General features: G+C 38.6%; 1 protein-coding gene across 2 annotated transcripts; it reads right to left on the reverse strand.

Moving 5' to 3' along the window:
- Positions 1 to 768: 768 nt before the first annotated feature.
- LOC113069232 (uncharacterized) lies at positions 769 to 13,471 on the reverse strand. 2 transcript variants are annotated; one of them, XM_026242251.1, is made up of 7 exons: positions 13,232 to 13,470; positions 12,246 to 12,403; positions 11,993 to 12,122; positions 11,527 to 11,618; positions 2,497 to 2,641; positions 1,293 to 1,373; positions 769 to 907 (listed from the first exon to the last, which is right to left on the reverse strand). In XM_026242251.1, exons 1-7 carry the CDS (start codon positions 13,254 to 13,256, stop codon positions 774 to 776), a joined length of 765 nt encoding a protein of 254 aa, XP_026098036.1. In that variant the 5' UTR covers positions 13,257 to 13,470; the 3' UTR covers positions 769 to 773. The 2 variants fall into 2 exon arrangements, with proteins under 2 accessions (XP_026098036.1, XP_026098037.1); XM_026242252.1 differs by lacking the exon at positions 2,497 to 2,641 and having other exon boundaries at positions 827 to 907; positions 13,232 to 13,471.
- Positions 13,472 to 19,522: the final 6,051 nt, after the last annotated feature.

Genomic DNA, 19,522 nt, shown 5'->3' on the forward strand with positions numbered 1-19,522 from the left:
ATGCTAACTGTCTACCTAATAAGCTTGCTGGTGCTAACTTGTGGTAATTTTTTATAATATCCAAATATTTTTCTCTCTCTCAAATATTTTATTAGAGAGAGAGAGAGAGAGAGAAAGAGATTACATCTAGGGACAAAAGAAAGGATGTGATGTTCAGAACATGGTATCTACAGAGGGGAAGAGATGCACCCCGTTTGGCCCCATACAGAAATGTAATATATGTCAATATATGTAAATTACATATATAATATCAGTGCCCATGTATGTCTGCTGCATATATGAGAATATATGCAAAACTCATATATGTAAAACACATAGACATATATGAAACATATATTTCAAAATATATCAAAAATGGCCGTTTTCATGTAAGTGCCATATATTTTCGCATATATGCACATATATGTGAAATATATGCAAGACGCATATATGTATACATGCATATATGTATTTATTTCCAGAGTACATACTTTCACTTATGTTAGGGATACAAATATGCTTCTAATATGATGACACCATGTACTTTCACTTATATTAGGGATACAAATATGCTTCTAATATGATGACACCATGTACTTTCACTTATATTAGGGATACAAATATGCTTCTAATATGATGACACCATGTAATTTCACTTATATTAGGGATACAAATATGCTTCTAATATGATGACACCATGTACTTTCACTTATATTAGTGGTACAACTATGTTTTTTATATATCCTGCATATATATTTATACTCATTCCACAGAACACACAATTCCAGGTCTTTTCAAATAGAAACTTTAATGCATTTTGTTTTTAAATTATTTTTCCTGGACATTGCCAGTCTTAGTTCTGCCATCTTCCCATTCAGGGCTGCTCCGATCTGGCCAGTCGAAACTGAGTGTCTTGACATAACAGCATCTGAAAAGGTAGATTTTAAAGAAAAAAAGTTTTAGGTATAAAGCAGACAAAACACTGGTCAAAAATTAAAGACAAAAATCTTTATTGCTCCTTTATTGCTTTATTGCTAATATGATTGTCCATTTTTTTGCAAATATTTCTATGGGTGTGGTTCAGACGCAGGCATGAAGCCAAAAGGGGTGGTGGTAGCACAGCAGTAAAGGAACCTGGCTAGTATGCTAGTAGCCTGGAATTTGGAGTTCGAATCCCGTTCACCACCGTTGTGCCCTTGAGCAACGCACTTAACCCCAAGTGGTTCTTGAGGAGATCTGACTGAGTCAAGGCTCACAACACTATACATACAGACCTGTGGCAGATGATGTCAAATAGCAAAATCATAACTTACCCATTATAGCTTTCACTTTTATTTCATCCAGGGCGCTTCTTTTCTCCCCATCTCCCCCCTTTGAAACCTTGGATTCCCCTCCTGAGGAAAAAATATGTTTTTCAGTATGAAAAATAACCAGTATATAGTTTACGTTTTCATTATCAGCAGAATGACAATCAAAATGGCTGAAAACAGACACATACTGTTGGTCCATTTACATGCACAGCTTAAAGGTGATCTAAGTAACTTTTTTACCTTAACCCTTGTGGATTGTTCAAATTCACTACCCTTTAGAGTTGTTCGGGATGACAACATCCACTCAATTAAACTGCTGTAAAAATGTATCAGATTCATATTTTTTTTGCATAAATCTGTTAATCAACCTCAGTCCTGATCAAAACTACCAAATGTTTAAAAAAAATCCAAGATTTTAACTCTTTAATTCCCAAGTTCATAAATTATGTCACTGATTTGGGGAAAAAAACACACAAAATGACTTATTTTCAATATAAAAACAATAACTGTTGTAACAGTGCGTAAATCAGACCTTTCTGTAATGCTAACGCTAATGAGTTTAAAGTTTTGTTAGCACTTTATGAATACCACTGGGACATTGTAATGTATTTTTGTAATAGATCTAATTTTGTCATTTTGGTTACATTTATTTATCCAAAAGTTTTTTATCAAAGAGGGACACACAATTTTATTTTTTATTTATATTTAAATTTATTTTGAAGGTGCATTGTGTCACTGTAAGTTATTAGAAAACTGATAAGCTACATTTTCACTGTTTACAATGGCAGTGCCTGCCATCTCGTTTACAAGCATGTTTTGAGGCTTGTTTCCTGTTACACTTATGCACAAAGGGGAAATTTAGATTAAACTGCATAACTGAAAATCAGAACAAAATAAAGAGTACATTTGTTTTGAGCAATTTCTTTGTCGGTTGTAGTTTGTTTTTAAATTAATAAAAAAAATCAATTAAAATCGAAAATCGGGTTTGGTGTGAAAAAATCGAAGATTTTTTTTTTAAGCCATATCGCCCAGCCCTACCAGCAGCATTTGTCCAAATTTAAGTCTTAACCATTCTATTTCATCAGAAAACAATCTGAAAACAGGGCTTTAAGTGTAAAATACCGAACTTGTCATTTAACATAACAAATGTGCCTATGGAATAAGCATTTTTAACTACACTCTACCCTACTGTACAGACAATACTAACCTCTCAAATTACTTTTGATGAGTGTTTCAATGTCAAACACCCCAAGCAGCAAAATCCTTGCCATTGAAGTCCCACTAGATGCCTGGCAAGCAGAGCGCCACACACTTCGTGATACGTAAACACCTGAACCTGGGACAATTTCTTCCTGTTGAACAAAATGAAATAGATAGGCTTAAAAGTTTCGATTCAGTATAGTAAACAAAATATCCAGCATTCAAGATTTATGTACAATTGACTGTGTAAATTGGTCCCAATAGTATAATGTCAAGCATTCCTGGTCCCTACTGTCAATGTTGGAGATGTCATATTATCAATAAGTAGTGTGAAAAAGAGCCATTGCCACAAGGTACCAGGCAATTTGGGAGATTAGATTAGGACAAATTTACAGTAAATTGTATTCGATTATGACCAATTAATATACAGGGTTTTCCCAGGTTTGATCACCCCAAATTTAAGACTTTATTAAGACCATTTTAATGAAAATTAAGACCTACATCGCACCCATTACGCAGTCGTAAAAAACACCAGATTAAATCCCAATAATGACTATAACTAACAAACAAATGTCTTAATTAAAACACATTTATTATAAAAAAAACTCATTCAACAATACACTGCAAAGTGATGTTTTTGGTAAATATCAAACATTCATAACAATAAACAGATAAACTGTCAGGACACTGGTTTGATCATCAGGACTTCTGTTGTGTTATGTCTTAAGTGGTTAATTCCACTCACTCTGTCTTCACAGCTGCACCTCATCCTAATTAGTGTTCCAGCTCACACACACACACACCTGTCTCTCAATTTCACATTGATTTTCTTCTATACTTATGCTTCTCTCTTTCTGTGCTTCTCTGTCAGTGTGTCTTGGCTACCATCCGTTTCACTACTGTCCTTAAAACTATTGTGCTCAAGTTGTGCCTAGTTGTCATGCCCTGTTTGTTCATTTAATCTTGTTTTTTGTCTTTTTGGTGTACCCAGTCCCGTACACAGTCCAGTTTTTGGAGTCCTTGCCTGGTTGCTGATTGTCAGCGTTTGTTTTGGATTATTGCCTTTGTTTTGGACTACTGTCTTTGTTTTGGACTATTGCCTGTTTTTGTTCAATAAATTTTGGCAAACTGCGAATCTGCTCTTGGGTCCCTTTTTCTCCCAGCAACCCTAACAGTACACACTGACCCGGATGGATCCAGCAGATCAATCGCAGTTTCGCTCAGCTTTGGAAGCGCAGGGTGTGCTGCTCGGACAGCATCAGGGAAAGCTGGCGGCAGCTCATCATGCCATGGACACTTTAGCCAGTCAAGTCTCTGAGCTAACTGAAACCATTCGCCGGATGGAGACTGAACGTAGCCTACTGTCAACAGCCACCGGACGTTCTTCAGTCACCCCTGAACCACGCATCAACAATCCTCCCAATTACTCCGGTGAGCCTACGGAATGTCGATCATTTATTATCCAATGTGAGGTAATTTTCTCTCTGCAACCCCTCACTTATGCCTCAGATTCAGCCAAGGTGGCATTTGTCATCTCCCTTCTTACCGGTCGGGCTCGGGAATGGGCCACTGCTGTATGGGCTGCTAAGGCAGCATGTTGTATGGAGTTCGCCAGCTTCAAAGCGGAATTTGTCAAGATATTTGACCGCTCAGCACTCGGTAAAGAGGCATCGCGGCTGTTGGCAGCACTTCATCAGGGTAGGCGTTCGGTGGCGGACTTCGCTATCGAGTTTCGCACTCTGGCTGCGTCCAGTAAGTGGAATGATGCAGCACTGGCAGCCAGGTTCACGGAAGGCCTGGAGGATGAGATAAGGGATGAGATGTATGCTCACGATCTTCCTGAACATCTAGATGAACTTGTTGACCTGGCTATCCGTTTGGATAATCGACGGGATCTTCGTCGGAGAGCTCGGGCTTCTACATTCTTGCCTTTTGTAAACCCTGTGTCTGCCTTTTCGGGGCCCGATACTCCCGTTCCCTTATCTGCTCCGGAACCTATGCAGTTGGGCAGGTACCGGTTATCTGCAGAGGAGAAACAGAAACGTCTTTCCAAAGGATTATGCCTCTACTGTGGCCGTCATGGACATTTTGCTTCTTCCTGTCCGGCAAAAGCCAACGCTCGCTAGTAAGCAAGGGGGTTCTGGCGAGCGCTACTTCCACCACCCCGTCTACTGGTTCGCGCTCTATGATTCCTGTCTCAGTCACTTATGAAGGTGCAGTTCATCAACTCTCTGCACTCATCGATTCAGGAGCTGAGGGGAATTTTATAGATTTTTCTTGGGCTTTGAAGAAGGGCATTTCTTTTCAATCTCTCTCTCCTGTCCTTACTGCTCATGCTTTAGATGGTCGCGAACTTACCACCATTTCTCAGGCCACAGTTCCATTACAATTAATCACATCTGGTAATCATAGAGAGGAAATAGTATTCTTTGTCACTCGCTCACCCCTCACTCCGGTGGTCTTAGGCCATTCCTGGTTAACCACTCACAATCCACACATTAATTGGTCTGAAAGCACCATCCTATCATGGAGTCCCTATTGTCATGCCCATTGTCTTGTGTCTGCCTTGTCTTCTGTCTCTTCTTTTCCTGTGTTGCAGGAGGAGCCGATTGATCTCTCCAGTGTTCCTGAGGTCTACCATGATTTGCGGGCGGTTTTCAGTCATTCCCGGGCCGCATCTCTCCCTCCACACCGTCCCTATGATTGTGCCATCAATCTTCTCCCTGGCACTTCTCCTCCTAGGGGGCGATTGTTCTCCTTGTCCGGTCCTGAAAGGGCGGCCATGGAGCGGTATCTGTCTGAGTCTCTGGCGGCCGGTGTTATTCGTCCCTCCTCTTCTCCGGCAGGGGCGGGGTTCTTCTTCGTGAAGAAGAAGGATGGTTCCTTGCGTCCTTGCATTGATTATCGGGGGCTGAATGACATCACCATTAAGAATAGGTATCCCCTACCTTTGATGTCATCAGCCTTTGAGATCCTGCAGGGGGCAAGGTACTTCACGAAGTTGGACCTTCGCAATGCCTATCATCTGGTTCGGATCAGGGAGGGGGATGAATGGAAGACGGCTTTTAATACACCCACAGGGCATTTTGAGTACAGGGTCCTTCCCTTCGGTTTGACTAATGCCCCAGCCGTCTTCCAGGCGCTCGTCAATGACGTGCTGAGAGACATGATCAACAAATTTGTCTTTGTGTATCTGGATGACATCCTAATTTTTTCTCGTTCACTCCAGGTACACATTCAGCACGTCAGACGAGTGCTGCAGCGGTTGCTAGAGAACCAACTGTTTGCTAAGGTGGAGAAGTGTTCCTTCCACAACCAGTCAGTTCCGTTCTTGGGCCACATCATCTCGGTGGAGGGGATCTGCATGGACCCTACGAAGGTAAAGGCCGTCTCTGACTGGCCCACCCCTGGCAACCGTAAATCTCTGCAAAGTTTTATTGGATTTAATTTCTACAGGCGGTTTATCCGTAATTTCGGCCAGGTGGCGGCTCCTCTGACAGCATTAACCTCCACAAAGAAACCGTTTTGCTGGTCCTTAGCTGCTCAGGCAGCCTTTGATGAACTTAAGAGGCGGTTTTCATCCGCACCTATTTTAATAACTCCGGACCCTTCCCGGCAGTTTATTGTGGAGGTTGATGCGTCAGAGGTAGGTGTTGGAGCGGTTTTATCTCAACGATCCCCTCTTGACAATAAAATACATCCTTGCGCTTATTTTTCACACCGATTGTCCCCCACAGAACGGAACTACGACATCGGCAACCGGGAGTTGCTGGCTGTACGGCTAGCTTTGGGGGAGTGGCGCCACTGGTTGGAGGGCTCGGCGGAGCCGTTTCTGGTCTGGACCGACCATCGGAACTTGGAATATATCCAAACTGCCAAACGACTAAATTCCAGGCAGGCTCGCTGGGCACTCTTCTTTGGTCGCTTTAATTTTACCCTGTCTTACCGACCAGGCTCCAAAAACATTAAGCCTGATGCGCTCTCCCGTCAATTCACTGCCCCGGAGGATGGAACTCCACCAGACACCATTATTTCACCTGGTTGTGTGGTGGGGTCCGTCACCTGGGGCATCGAGGAGCATGTCAGGCTGGCTCAGTCGGAGGCAGAGGTGCCAGAGGGGGGCCCGGTGGGTCGGCTGTTTGTTCCGGAGTTGGTTCGGCCAGAGGTTCTGGAGTGGGGTCACGCCTCCAAACTGGTCTGTCACCCAGGAGTGAGGAGAACGTTGGCTGCCATTCGTCAGCGTTTTTGGTGGCCAGGCATGGGGGGGGAGGTTCGTGATTTTGTGGTCGCCTGCTCGGTCTGTGCCCAAAACAAGTCCTCTAGTTCTGTACCCGTTGGTTTGCTCCAACCTCTTCCTGTCCCATCTCGTCCCTGGTCTCATATTGCGCTGGACTTTGTGTGTGGTTTACCAGAGTCCAGTGGCAATACGGTTGTTCTCACCGTAGTGGACCGTTTTTCTAAGGCGGTTCACTTTATCCCTCTCCCTAAACTTCCTTCTTCCAGGGAGACTGCTCGGGCGGTCGTGGACCACGTCTTTCGGATCCATGGTCTTCCGGAGGACGTGGTTTCTGACCGGGGACCCCAGTTCGTCTCCCACTTCTGGAGGGAGTTCTGTCGACAGATTGGTGCTACCACTAGCCTGTCGTCAGGATTCCACCCACAGACCAATGGCCAGACCGAGCGTGCGAACCAGGACCTTGGGAGGACCCTTCGTTGTCTGGCTTCACATAATCCCTCGTCCTGGTGCCAGCAGCTTACGTGGGTTGAGTATGCGCACAATACATTGCCGGTGTCGTCTACTGGATTGTCTCCTTTCTTTTGCTGTCTCGGATATCAACCCCCTCTGTTTCCTTCACAGAGTTCCGAAGCTGCGGTTCCCTCAGTTCAGGCATTTATCAGTCGATGCCGGCGAACCTGGAGGAGGGCCAGGGAAGCGCTTCTGAGAACTAGGGAACGCACCAAGAGATTGGCGGATCGTCGTCGGGCTGAGGCACCCAGATACATCTGTGGGCAAAAGGTATGGCTCTCCACCAAGAACCTGCCTCTTAAGGTGCCCTCCAAGAAGTTGGCACCGCGGTTCATTGGGCCATACCCCATTGTTAAGGTGCTCAGTCCGGTGGCGGTTCGGCTTCGGCTTCCGCATCCTCTTCGTCGAGTGCATCCAGTGTTTCACGTGTCTTGTGTCAAGCCTTTTATTCGTTCTCTCTCTTCATCATCTTCCCCTAAACCCCTACCCCCTCCTCCCTTGATAGTTGAGGGTGCTCCCGCTTTTACCGTTAGGAGGATTCTTGATTCCAGGCGGCGGGGCAGGGGATACCAGTACCTGGTTGATTGGGAGGGGTACGGTCCAGAGGAGAGATGTTGGGTCCCGACTCGGGACATTCTGGACCGCTCTCTTATTGAGGATTACCATCGATCTGCCCCTCACCCTGGAAAGCCTGGTGGCATTCCTGGGGCGGGGGGTCCTGTCAGGACACTGGTTTGATCATCAGGACTTCTGTTGTGTTATGTCTTAAGTGGTTAATTCCACTCACTCTGTCTTCACAGCTGCACCTCATCCTAATTAGTGTTCCAGCTCACACACACACACACCTGTCTCTCAATTTCACATTGATTTTCTTCTATACTTATGCTTCTCTCTTTCTGTGCTTCTCTGTCAGTGTGTCTTGGCTACCATCCGTTTCACTACTGTCCTTAAAACTATTGTGCTCAAGTTGTGCCTAGTTGTCATGCCCTGTTTGTTCATTTAATCTTGTTTTTTGTCTTTTTGGTGTACCCAGTCCCGTACACAGTCCAGTTTTTGGAGTCCTTGCCTGGTTGCTGATTGTCAGCGTTTGTTTTGGATTATTGCCTTTGTTTTGGACTACTGTCTTTGTTTTGGACTATTGCCTGTTTTTGTTCAATAAATTTTGGCAAACTGCGAATCTGCTCTTGGGTCCCTTTTTCTCCCAGCAACCCTAACATAAACTAATTTTTCAAATCGTCTTAGTAAAGTTTCTCAGCATTCAAAGTGCTTCAACCATTGCTTCAGAGGGGTAGACAGATAGGGAAGAGAGATATAGATAATAGGGGTGTAACGGTTCACAAAATTCACGGTTCGGTTCAATACAATACACTTGTGTCACGGTTCAGTATGTTTTCGATACAGCAAAAAGAAAGAAATGCCAGAGTATTTTATTATTTTTTTAATTAAAATTAACATAATAAAGTATGATATATATTTTTTACTTTGACCAGTGATGGAGCTATAAAAGACTCTTCTTAGGAGCATATAAAACAAAACAGCTCCTTGGAAAAAAATAAATGTAGCCTAATATAATATTGTAATAGTTATAAAGTTATATTTTTAGTTCAGATTAACAATTTAATTGTAGCAATTGTATTCATAATGTCAAAATAAAACCAACGTAATGTTACTTGAAAGCATTATAGCCTACTATTCCTGCCAAACTTCCATGGTTGCAGTTAGTGGTACTACAGTAAATCCATGGTGAATGCTGCTGATCTGTGGACACTGGATAGTTCATTCATGGCACAATTTTTCTTCCTGGCTTCCACCCGCTGTTCGATCCTTTAATAACGGAGAAATGTGAATGTTTCTCACTAGATCTTGCAGCGATGTTTTTACTTCTGTGGCGAATTCAAATGCTTTCTTTAATGGATCTCTTATTAGCGCTGTGTAGGGCTGCACGTTATTTGGAAAAAATGACATTGCGATATTTTATTTTTCTGCGATATGTATTGCGATATTTTTTCATACAAAAAAAATGGGGTGAGCACACTTACATTCTCATTTTAAATGATTTAAACATCGACACCATCGTGTCAATTGATTAATATGCGCGAGGGAGAGAGAGCAAGACAGCGCTCTTGTTGTTTGAAGACGGATCGCTCTCTCTCGGTCTCTCTCGCGCACACTCTCTTCTCACTGTCTCTCTCGCGCGCTCTCTTTGTCTCTCTCTCTCTCTCTGCCCTGTTAAACTTGCATGTGTTTTTCAGTCCTGTTAATGATAAACTTTCCCTCTATGATGGTTAAGCTGTGCAATTAATCCGCGAATCACATTCGTCAAGGGCCGGGGAGCAGCTGTCCCGTACAGTTAATGAATAACAGATCAACTACGACAGCCTACATCGCACATCCTGCGATGTGACTATCGTGGATTCGTACATTGCGATATCGATGCTTAAACGACACATCGTGCAGCCCTAGCGCTGTGTAGTAACAGTGTCGCTTGATCACGATCGGCTCGCGCTGCACTCGTCCAAACTGATAAACAGTCCTTCAACCACACAATAACGAGCAGTTTCGTTCCGCTTACATTACGTTTGCACATTTGATGTTGGACAATGTTGTGGTCGCGCCGGCGGCTCTTTATGAGCGCGCTTGCCACGTGCAGCGTGCCTACATTTGAAATAATGAAATTATGGTCAGCAGGTAAAATGGTCCAACGAACCGCTCAGTTAGAAAATAAACAGTTACACCGAACCGAACGACACTTCCCCATGATGTCTCTCCTCTTGACTGGTTGATTAGAATGTTGATCCATTGCCGCCGGCGCGAAAACTAGGGGTTAACCGATTAAACGTTAAAAATTGCGTAACCGAGTGAAACATTTTGCTCGGTTAAGTGGCGTCAATGGCGTGCATTGAATTTAGTTGTAATACATTTTTGCACTACCAGAGACCGCTAGACCAGTTTTCCATGCGCAGTTTTATCCGTTTACCGTTACATTAACCCATACAATTTGTATTATGCATTTCCTAAACATGCTAATCAAACACTTTGTATGAACAAACCACTAATCTATAAAACACAATCGGTCTTCTGACCTTTTACTATTGTGTTGATATGCGCGAGAGAGAGAGAGCAATACAGCGCTCGTTGAAGATGGCGAGAGTGAGGCGTGCGCGGCCGGGGCTCTCTCACTGTTTGTTCTTATGCGCCCTGTCCACTGATCTAAATAATTCATTGTTACGACGACTTATTCCTTGTTTTAATAAATCGTGGACACGTTGAACTAATTCCCTCCCTCATTTTGATTTAACGAATTACAACATGGCCAAAAACAATTTGATACTATTAATTAGTGAATGCTAAAGACCTATTTTTTTGTGAATTGGTGAATATTCAGGTGAATTATTTCATGGCCACGAATTAATAATAATTATTAAACTGTTTTTCTTACCTGTGAAGGCCGACTATTCTCGTACAGCTTTTTATTCCTTTTTTTTGTTTGTTTTTGTGAATTGGTGAATATTCAGGTGAATTTTTTGTGGCCACGAATTAATAATACCTCAGCACATTTTACAAGACCCTTCTCGATCACAGCGGCAACGAGCACTTTGATCACTTGATTTAAAAAACAAATAAATACTAGAAATTAGACGTTCTCTGGCGTTACACTAAACCCTGTTGAATTTTCACGTTGTTGTTGTTTCCCCCATTTCACCTTGCGTTGCAGTCTGGTTGACTTTGAATAAATAGGCTAGTATAATGAAATTTAAGACCTTCGTTTAAAAAATTTAAGACTTGGACAACGGAATTTAAGACTATTTAAGGCCTTAATTTAGGAACATGTCATTTAAGACCTTTTTAAGACTTTTAAGACCCCGCGGCTACCCTGATATATAAGACAAAGTGATTGCAAGCAGTTCACATACGTTCCAACAGCACTGCATAAAAAAGTACGGTAACACTTTAGAATAAGGTTCCATTAGTTAATGTTAGTTAATGTGTTAATTAACATGAACAAACAATGAATAATACATTTATTACTGTATTTATTCATCTTCGTTAATGTTAGTTAATGAAAATACAGTTATTCCTTGTTAGTTCATGGTAATTCACAGTGCATTAACTAATGTTAACAAGCACAACTTTTGATTTAAATAATGCATTAGTAAATGTTGAAATTAACATGAACTAAGACTTATAAAAGCTGTAGAAGGATTGTTCTTGCTTAGTTCATGTTAATTAATACATTAACTAACATTAACTAATGGAACCTTATTCTAAAGTGTTACCAAAAGTACTCACTATTTGAACAGGGTTTGAAGGGCTGGGGAGAGACCCTGGACTGCCGAGGTGCATGGAGCTTCTGTTGAGCATTTCTTTTATCTGAGGTATCTCTGCATCAACAGGAAAAAAGGGTGTGAAAGACTGTAGCCAAAAAGTATAAGAATAGAAGTATACTCTTTTGATCCTGTGAGGGAAATTCAGTCTCTGCATTTATTCCATCTATGTATTAGTGAGACAAACTGTTGAAAACATCACGCTTCTTATCAGTCCTTTTAAAATAATGATGTGATGATGTAAGTCCCCATAAACAATTTACACCAGCCAATTTTACTGTGTGGGATGGCAGGCCAGCAGTCTGGTCAATGAATAAGAAACATTGGCAGGTCAAGTTTTATGATCTGACAAAATAAAAGCCTGTATTTAAGTATTTAAGTTTTACTGTGTGTGTGTATGTGTGTGCAGAATGGAAATATAATACATTTACCTGTAAAGATGAATTTTTTTATTTCTAGCAATTCTTGACGCACAAGTGAGAGCTCGTTGTCACTATTTTCTGCTTGTTCTTCCAAGGAAATGGAATCTAGGATTTCAGCCCCTTGATTGTGAATGGCAGCCTGTTGAAACATATAAATTAAATTATTTTAAATTAAACATACAAATTATTGCCTTAGTTATATATATATATATATATATATCATTATGGGGTAAAGAGTTAGTACATTAAACAAAAAACTCACTTTGGTTCCACTGACTGTGGCCACGGCAGTAGGGGGGTCATCCTCATCCTCATCCTCCCACAGACGTTTGGCAAAACGGATTCTCTTTCCCACAATGGCGTTGTCTTCGGAATCTTTCTTCGAAAGTTTGTCCAACTTTCGCTCCAAAGTATTCATGTCTTTTGCAGAGAAATATCAGTCACCATTGCCACTAACACACTGATAGTACCAACAAGGGTCTGAGTTAAAGGGATGCTCCACTTTAAAATGAAAATACTGTCATCATATACTCACCCTCATGTTGTTTTAAACTTGTATGAATTTCTTTCTTCTGCTGAACAGAAAGGAAGATATTTAGAAGAATGTCAGTAACCAGACAGATTCTGGTCTCACTGACTTCCATAGTAGGAAAAAAGATAACGTTATACTATGGAAGTCAATGAAACCAAAAACTGTCTGATGACGTTCTTCTAAATATCTTTTTTTCTGTTATCTGTTTAGCAGAAGAAATTCATACAGGTTTGAAACAACACAAACACATTCCTTGACAACGTGGTTTCGTATTAAGTTATCTATTTATGTTAATATAGCTTATTGCATGGCTTGGTTTAGTATGCGGCCTGTTATTTATTGATAACTGTTAACAAACCGCTGCGAAGTAACGTCACGCCGTTGCCATGAAAAACACTGCGTTGGAAGCGGAACGGACTATTTTCTTTTGCGGAAGCAATACATTTTTTTTTTAATCAATATTTTGTGTCAAATTATTTATTTATTTTGTACGTAACGTTAGCCATGTAATAAGAGGAATAATGTAGCCTATAGCGAGGCGGTTATTATTGAGAATGCAAGCCTTCAGGCTGATGCAAGACCCCTCTGCATTCAGCCAGTTTGGTTTGTTAACGTCTAAAAGTTATAAACCGCCTCGTATTACATTGTCCCTTATATTATATCCCTGTGTAACTAATACAAAGCAGTAAAAAAACGTTAGGGTTGCACTTACTTACCTCCAACTGATTGAACGGTAGCCATATAACGTTAAATGGGGAATCCACCTTTTGGTCCTTTTCCCACACCCCACTCGACGGCAAATTCGTCTTCGTATGTAATCACTTTCCAGATCAAAATTTCGTATGTATTTAATGTGAACAATACTAAATTTCCCCTCATCAACCCCGGCACACCATTTCACAAGCGCATACATGTCTTACTTCTCCTTGTCGGAGTAACCCCAGAGTGCAGTCTGGACGATGGGGCGGGGCGACACTTCGAGGCGGAGCGACACGTGTCGCCCCGCCCATATTTGTTTTCCCCGCCTTTGACATTTTCCTCCGAGCCAGCAGGGGGCAGTTTGCGTTGAAACAAACAGAACGGTGGCAACTACAGCAGCAGAGTAATAACGCTATTCCGATTGCTTGAGGTGAGTAAAGGTGGTTGTGTAAATATCTTATAATATGAAATGCGATGTTCGATCATTTATTTATCCATGGTACGTTCAATTTGAATAATTATTGTTAATAATTGTTATAAATTGCTCATTTTATTGTTCTTTGTGGATTGTAACAATACACTCTGTACATGGCTTTAGTTCATAGGTTCGATTTTACAGAGGTATGGCATCACATTTGTCAAGTTATTTGAACAGACATGCATGATTTTTGTGTGTATATTATTATTATTATTTTTTTTTTCAGGATGACATGATCAGAAGGTGGTGGTGTTCTGTTCTCCTGGACAGCTTTACTCCGCAAATGTATGTAGCTGTTTGAATGTTGCTACATGAAACATTACTCTGTACTATATCTAGCAATATACCTACCTCTTGACATTTGTTCTTTTAGAGCTCAACCACTGAGGAGAACTTCACCATTCACCATGTCTTCAGGCAGAGTCCAGCAAAGCAGGTTATTTGTGCACATACATTCATTAAGAACTAATAATTACATATGTGTGTACATGCAGAGGTATTTTAGTTATTACAGCTACATAGTTGTTCAGATGTGAAATTGGTATTATGTACAAGTACTATATTGGTCAATACTGTGGATTATTTAATATATAACTATCAGTTAACATCAGCATCAAAGACATTTAAAAACATTTCAGCTTAATTCATTTTCAGACAGCAGCAAGTTTTTTAAATAACTTCTGTTTGCGATCTAATGTGGATTTTGTTCACCATATAAGATAGAAATATTTATATTCAATGTAAAACATCTTCATGTGGATCATGCATACAAATATATACAAATATCTCACTGGATTATTACAATTAATGGCAAAATGAATGTGTGGAAATGTAAACTAATATATCCTACTGACACACAACAGCAAAATATATAAATAATTGGCTTAAAACAGTTTTTTTTCAATGTGAAAATACTAACACTAATACTTCTGCACAGTACTGTATATATTAACATTTTATTAGTGTTATTATAAAAGAATGAGTATGCAGTTGTGACAACAATCTATAGAGTTTTTAATGAGAGTTTGTTTAAAGCAAGGTTGTCTGTAGTCAGTGTTTATATAATTATATTGAATTTTGTAGTAGAAGGCTGTTAAACTTTTTTTGTATTATTATTATTATTATCTTTCATGTATTTTGTCTTTACACTATAAGTTGTGGCCAACTGGAAGAATTGTCCTCCTGTCTCCTGACCGGAACGAGTTCAGACGGATGTACAGCATCAGGGAACACTTGCAGTGCAGAGCCCTTTTCAAGTTTAACCCACCAGGGTACAGGGAAGAGACCGTCGTGGTGATCTTCTGAGCTTTTGTTAACAAAGGATTTTGTTCCAAGGACTGTTTTTTTTTTTTTTTTTTTTTTTTTTGCGGCATGAAACACATTTGTGTGTTAAGTTCATTGAAGGGAAATAGAGAATGGGCTGAGATCAACTGGTTTTGATTATTAATTGATGTAATTTAAAGTTAAACTTTGCACTGTATAATGTTTTAATAAAAAAGCTATGGAAAACACGTGCATGACAACAGGTTTCAGTCATTTACATCAGTCTATCATTCTTTAAGGTTTCTCATATTTGATGATAACATGATTTGCTATGCATTGCTCATAATGGATTCTTAGTTTAGTTGTGACAGGATTGTGAGGATTAATGAGGTTTTCAGTAGTGCAGTTCAGAAAACAAATAACAGAAAGTAACAAGTGTTTTTGGGCAAGTTCTTTAGAACCTGTATTGTTCCTTCCTTGCAAAAAGTAACCATGGATTTATTGTAGTAAAAATATTTGTTGGCACATTAATTACTGTGAGCTGTAATTATAAAAACACCATAGTTTTACTATAGTTACTGTAGCAGAACCATAGTAAATTTTCGTAGGGGCCAAGGGAATGTTCAGAATATTATTGGTGACGTTCAGAGACTGGTGACAATTTGCTACACACACGACACAAACACATATATATATATATATATATATATATATATATATATATATATATATATACACACACACACACATATATATGTATGTATATATTATTTGAATATATAAATCAAGGTACTCCATGACTATCTACGTAACCATACTTCGCATAATATTGCCGTGTCATTTTCAAACCAGCGAGTAATGCCGAGGTAGCGTCTACACTACAGCCATTGAGGGAGTAGACCATTTATTTTTATTCTGTTCGTCGTAATCCAAAACTCTTTGTATTTATACGGGATGTTGTGGAAATGCAACAATGAATGCAAAAACACAACATGTATATTCACTTTTTAATTTTATTAAAAGTTTATTCATCTTAGTGTCTACTTCCGCATTCCAATCCTGCTAATAGCGTCATAATTCTCTATACCAATAAGCTGTAAAATCGTCACTCATCTGTACACCAATAAGCTCATCTTAATCATAAACCAATAACCGCTGAGGTGGGCGGGGCGACACGTGTCGCTCCGCCCCAACGTGTCGCCCCGCCCCATCGTCCAGACTGCACTCTGGGATACTTGCCTTGTCGTGTCTTCTTCATTAACGTTCATCAGGTTTACGCGGGTGTTGCTATAGTGACAGAACTGGTTTGAAATACTGAAAAAAAATCTCAATAAGAATTTTTTTTATTTTTTTTAAATCAAAACCAATATTTTATTGGTATTGTTATTATTATTATTATTATTATTATTATTATTATTATTATTATTATTATTATTATTATTATTATTATTATCTTAGTTTTAAAAATCAGATGGCCGTTACCGGAGGCTACGTAATCCACCAAGTAAATGTGCAAGAAAGCAAGGTCAGGCGACAGAGGGTATTTCTAGACTTATTTATGCAGCAATGGCTTTACATCTTGATAAAAAACTATGTAAAGAAATTGACAAAATATTGATTGATTTCATTTGGAAAAATAAAATACATTACATAAAGAAGACAGTTATTATGAATTCATATAAGAATGGTGGCTTAAATGTTTTGGACTTTGCTACATTGAATAATACATGTAAGGTTAATTGGCTTAAACAAATTGTTAAAAATCTTAATTCCATTTGGTGTTGTATTCCCTCCCATATTCTATCAAAACTGGGTGGTATTCATTTTTTTCTTAGCTGTAATTATAATATTGATAAAATACCAGCAAAACTAGCTGAATTTCACCGTCAGGCCTTTTTATCATGGTCTTTGATCCACAAGCACAATTATTCTCCTCATAGGTACTATATATGGAACAATAAGGATATAATATATAAACACAAATCGCTTTATCAGAAACACTGGTTTGATAATGGCATCATATTGGTGGATCAGTTATTTAATTTGAATGGTTTTCTTTTAATTTATGGTGAGTTTTTGGCACAGTATAAGATTCCTGTTACACCAGGGGACTATGCCAAAGTTTTTGGGGCTATTTCTCCTGAAGTTTGCATGTTATTTAGACATCAGACAAGAATCAACATCCAACAATGGTCTCTGCCTAATGTAATGAGCTCTTATATAGGTAACATCTGTTTTTCTTTTAAATCACACAACAGTTCCATAAGAGCTTTATTTCAACAAGATATTGTGTCTTTGCCTTACGTTAATTCATATTGGAATCGCCTAACAGACAATATTGATTGGAAAATGGTTTGGTTAATACCTAATAAATATTTGATTACAAACAAGGTTAAGGAAGTATCATTCAAAATTATACACAGGATTTACCCAGCCAAAAATTATTTGGTAAAATTCAAATCTGATATCGATATTAGTTGCTCTTTTTGTGTTAGTTGCCCTGAAACTGTGGTACATTTGTTTTGGCATTGCCCTTTTGAAAAACTATTTTGGCAAAATCTATGTGATTTTATTGTGCAGAATATTGATCATCATTTTGTTTTGTTATGGAAATATGTATTATTTGGTATGTTGGAAAACAGCAAAGAAAACGTTTACATGATCAATCTTATTGTTTTACATGCAAAATTTCATATTCACAAATGTAAGTTCTCATGCAAAAAACCTTGTTTTATTTCTTTTAGGAAGGAAATGGAGCATTATATTGATACTATACGATTTTCATTGAAACAAAAAGCAATTAAAACAGTGAAAGTTTGTAAAACAGTGAAAGTTTGTAAAAAAAAAAAAAAAAAGCAAGGTCAGGCAAGGTTCAAATATAGACGAAGAGATACATTTTGATATTAAATTATATTTTCCAAATTAATTCTGGACATTAAGGTTTTTATTTATTTTTATTTTTTATTTTTTAGAAGAACTGGTTTAATAAAGATAATTTAAGTGTAGGTAAATATATTATTCTGACACACATTTCAGAAGGTGGCGGCAACCAGACACTGTGTGCCAACTGCCATAAAACATATTTATACTTAATGTTGTCCATATATGCGAGAAACCAATACTATACTGTAATATATGCAGATATATGGTATTATATATGGAGGAACTAAAATATTTTCTTCACATGTTTGGACACATAAATGTTCATATCTGTGGCGGGCTTATATTGTGTTCTCAGATAAGTCAAATATATGTATACATATATGTTTCAGGCATATATTGTGTTCTCAGATAAGTCAAATATATGTATACATATATGTTTCAGGCATATATTGTGTTCTCAGATAAGTCAAATATATGTATACATATATGTTTCAGGCATATATTGTGTTCTCAGATAAGTCAAATATATGTATACATATATGTTTCAGGCATATATTGTGTTCTCAGATAAGTCAAATATATGTATACATATATGTTTCAGGCATATATTGTGTTCTCAGATAAGTCAAATATATGTATAGATATATGTTGAACATATATTGTGTTCTCAGATAAGTCAAATATATGTATACATATATGTTGCAGGCATATATTGTGTTCTCAGATAAGTCAAATATATGTATACATATATGTTGCAGCCATATATTGTGTTCTCAGATAAGTCAAATATATGTATAGATATATGTTGAACATATATTGTGTTCTCAGATAAGTCAAATATATGTATACATATATGTTGCAGGCATATATTGTGTTCTCAGATAAGTCAAATATATGTATACATATATGTTGCAGCCATATATTGTGTTCTCAGATAAGTCAAATATATGTATACATATATGTCATGCTATTTAAAATATAAGTACATATATGGCCATATATTACATTTTTGTATGGGACCAGGGGTGTTTTTACACCACAGACAAGATTTGAAAAGGAAAAAATCATTATAAAAATATAATTATATTTTCCTTAAAATGTTCTTCCTAACTTCAGGCCTTATTGTTGTGTATTGGATTATTAAACACAAGACCGGAGTAATTCCTTAGATGCTCTTTTTTTATTTAACACATTCCACGCTTGTCTTTTTTAGAACAACTCACTTCTCGTTCTCCTTTTTCCAAGCAGCACTTCAACACTTCAACATTCCACTTCCACTTTGTGGTTAACTATGAACACAACATTTCCCCTCTTACTTGAAAGATTCTTCATATCACAGATTAGTATTCAGAACAAAGTTATTCTTGTAAGGTAACAAAATCACGTAAGATTACTGTGTACTTGTTAATAACTCACAACAACTTAACCAATGTAACTGACCTTGTTTTACTCTTTCTAATGCATAGTTTTAAGTATTTAAGCAATTTTAACTGTTCACAAGCTCACAACATAACCAAATCAAAGATGCATGTTTTCTTTACTTTTTTTTTTCCTTTCATGCATGTACAATTTCACTTCACTTCACTGTAAATCATATTCCTTCAACCACGTTGGCATTCTACGCACTCTATTACTCTTCATAAGATTAAATGTCACTGGTGCTTGCAAGTTCTCATTCTGTGTG

This window comes from Carassius auratus, unplaced genomic scaffold (genome assembly GCF_003368295.1).
Source record: "Carassius auratus strain Wakin unplaced genomic scaffold, ASM336829v1 scaf_tig00001155, whole genome shotgun sequence".
NCBI classification, from domain to species: Eukaryota; Metazoa; Chordata; class Actinopteri; order Cypriniformes; family Cyprinidae; genus Carassius; species Carassius auratus.

Excerpts from the sequence above, each read along its gene's own strand:
- LOC113069232 (XM_026242251.1), bottom strand. The coding sequence starts at position 13,256 with ATGGCTACCGTTCAATCAGTTGGAG. Across the intron at positions 1,374-2,496 it reads CATCAAAAGTAATTTGAGAG|GAGGGGAATCCAAGGTTTCA; the intron begins GTTAGTATTGTC and ends TTTTTTCCTCAG. Across the intron at positions 908-1,292 it reads AAAAGTGAAAGCTATAATGG|ATGCTGTTATGTCAAGACAC; the intron begins GTAAGTTATGAT and ends CTACCTTTTCAG.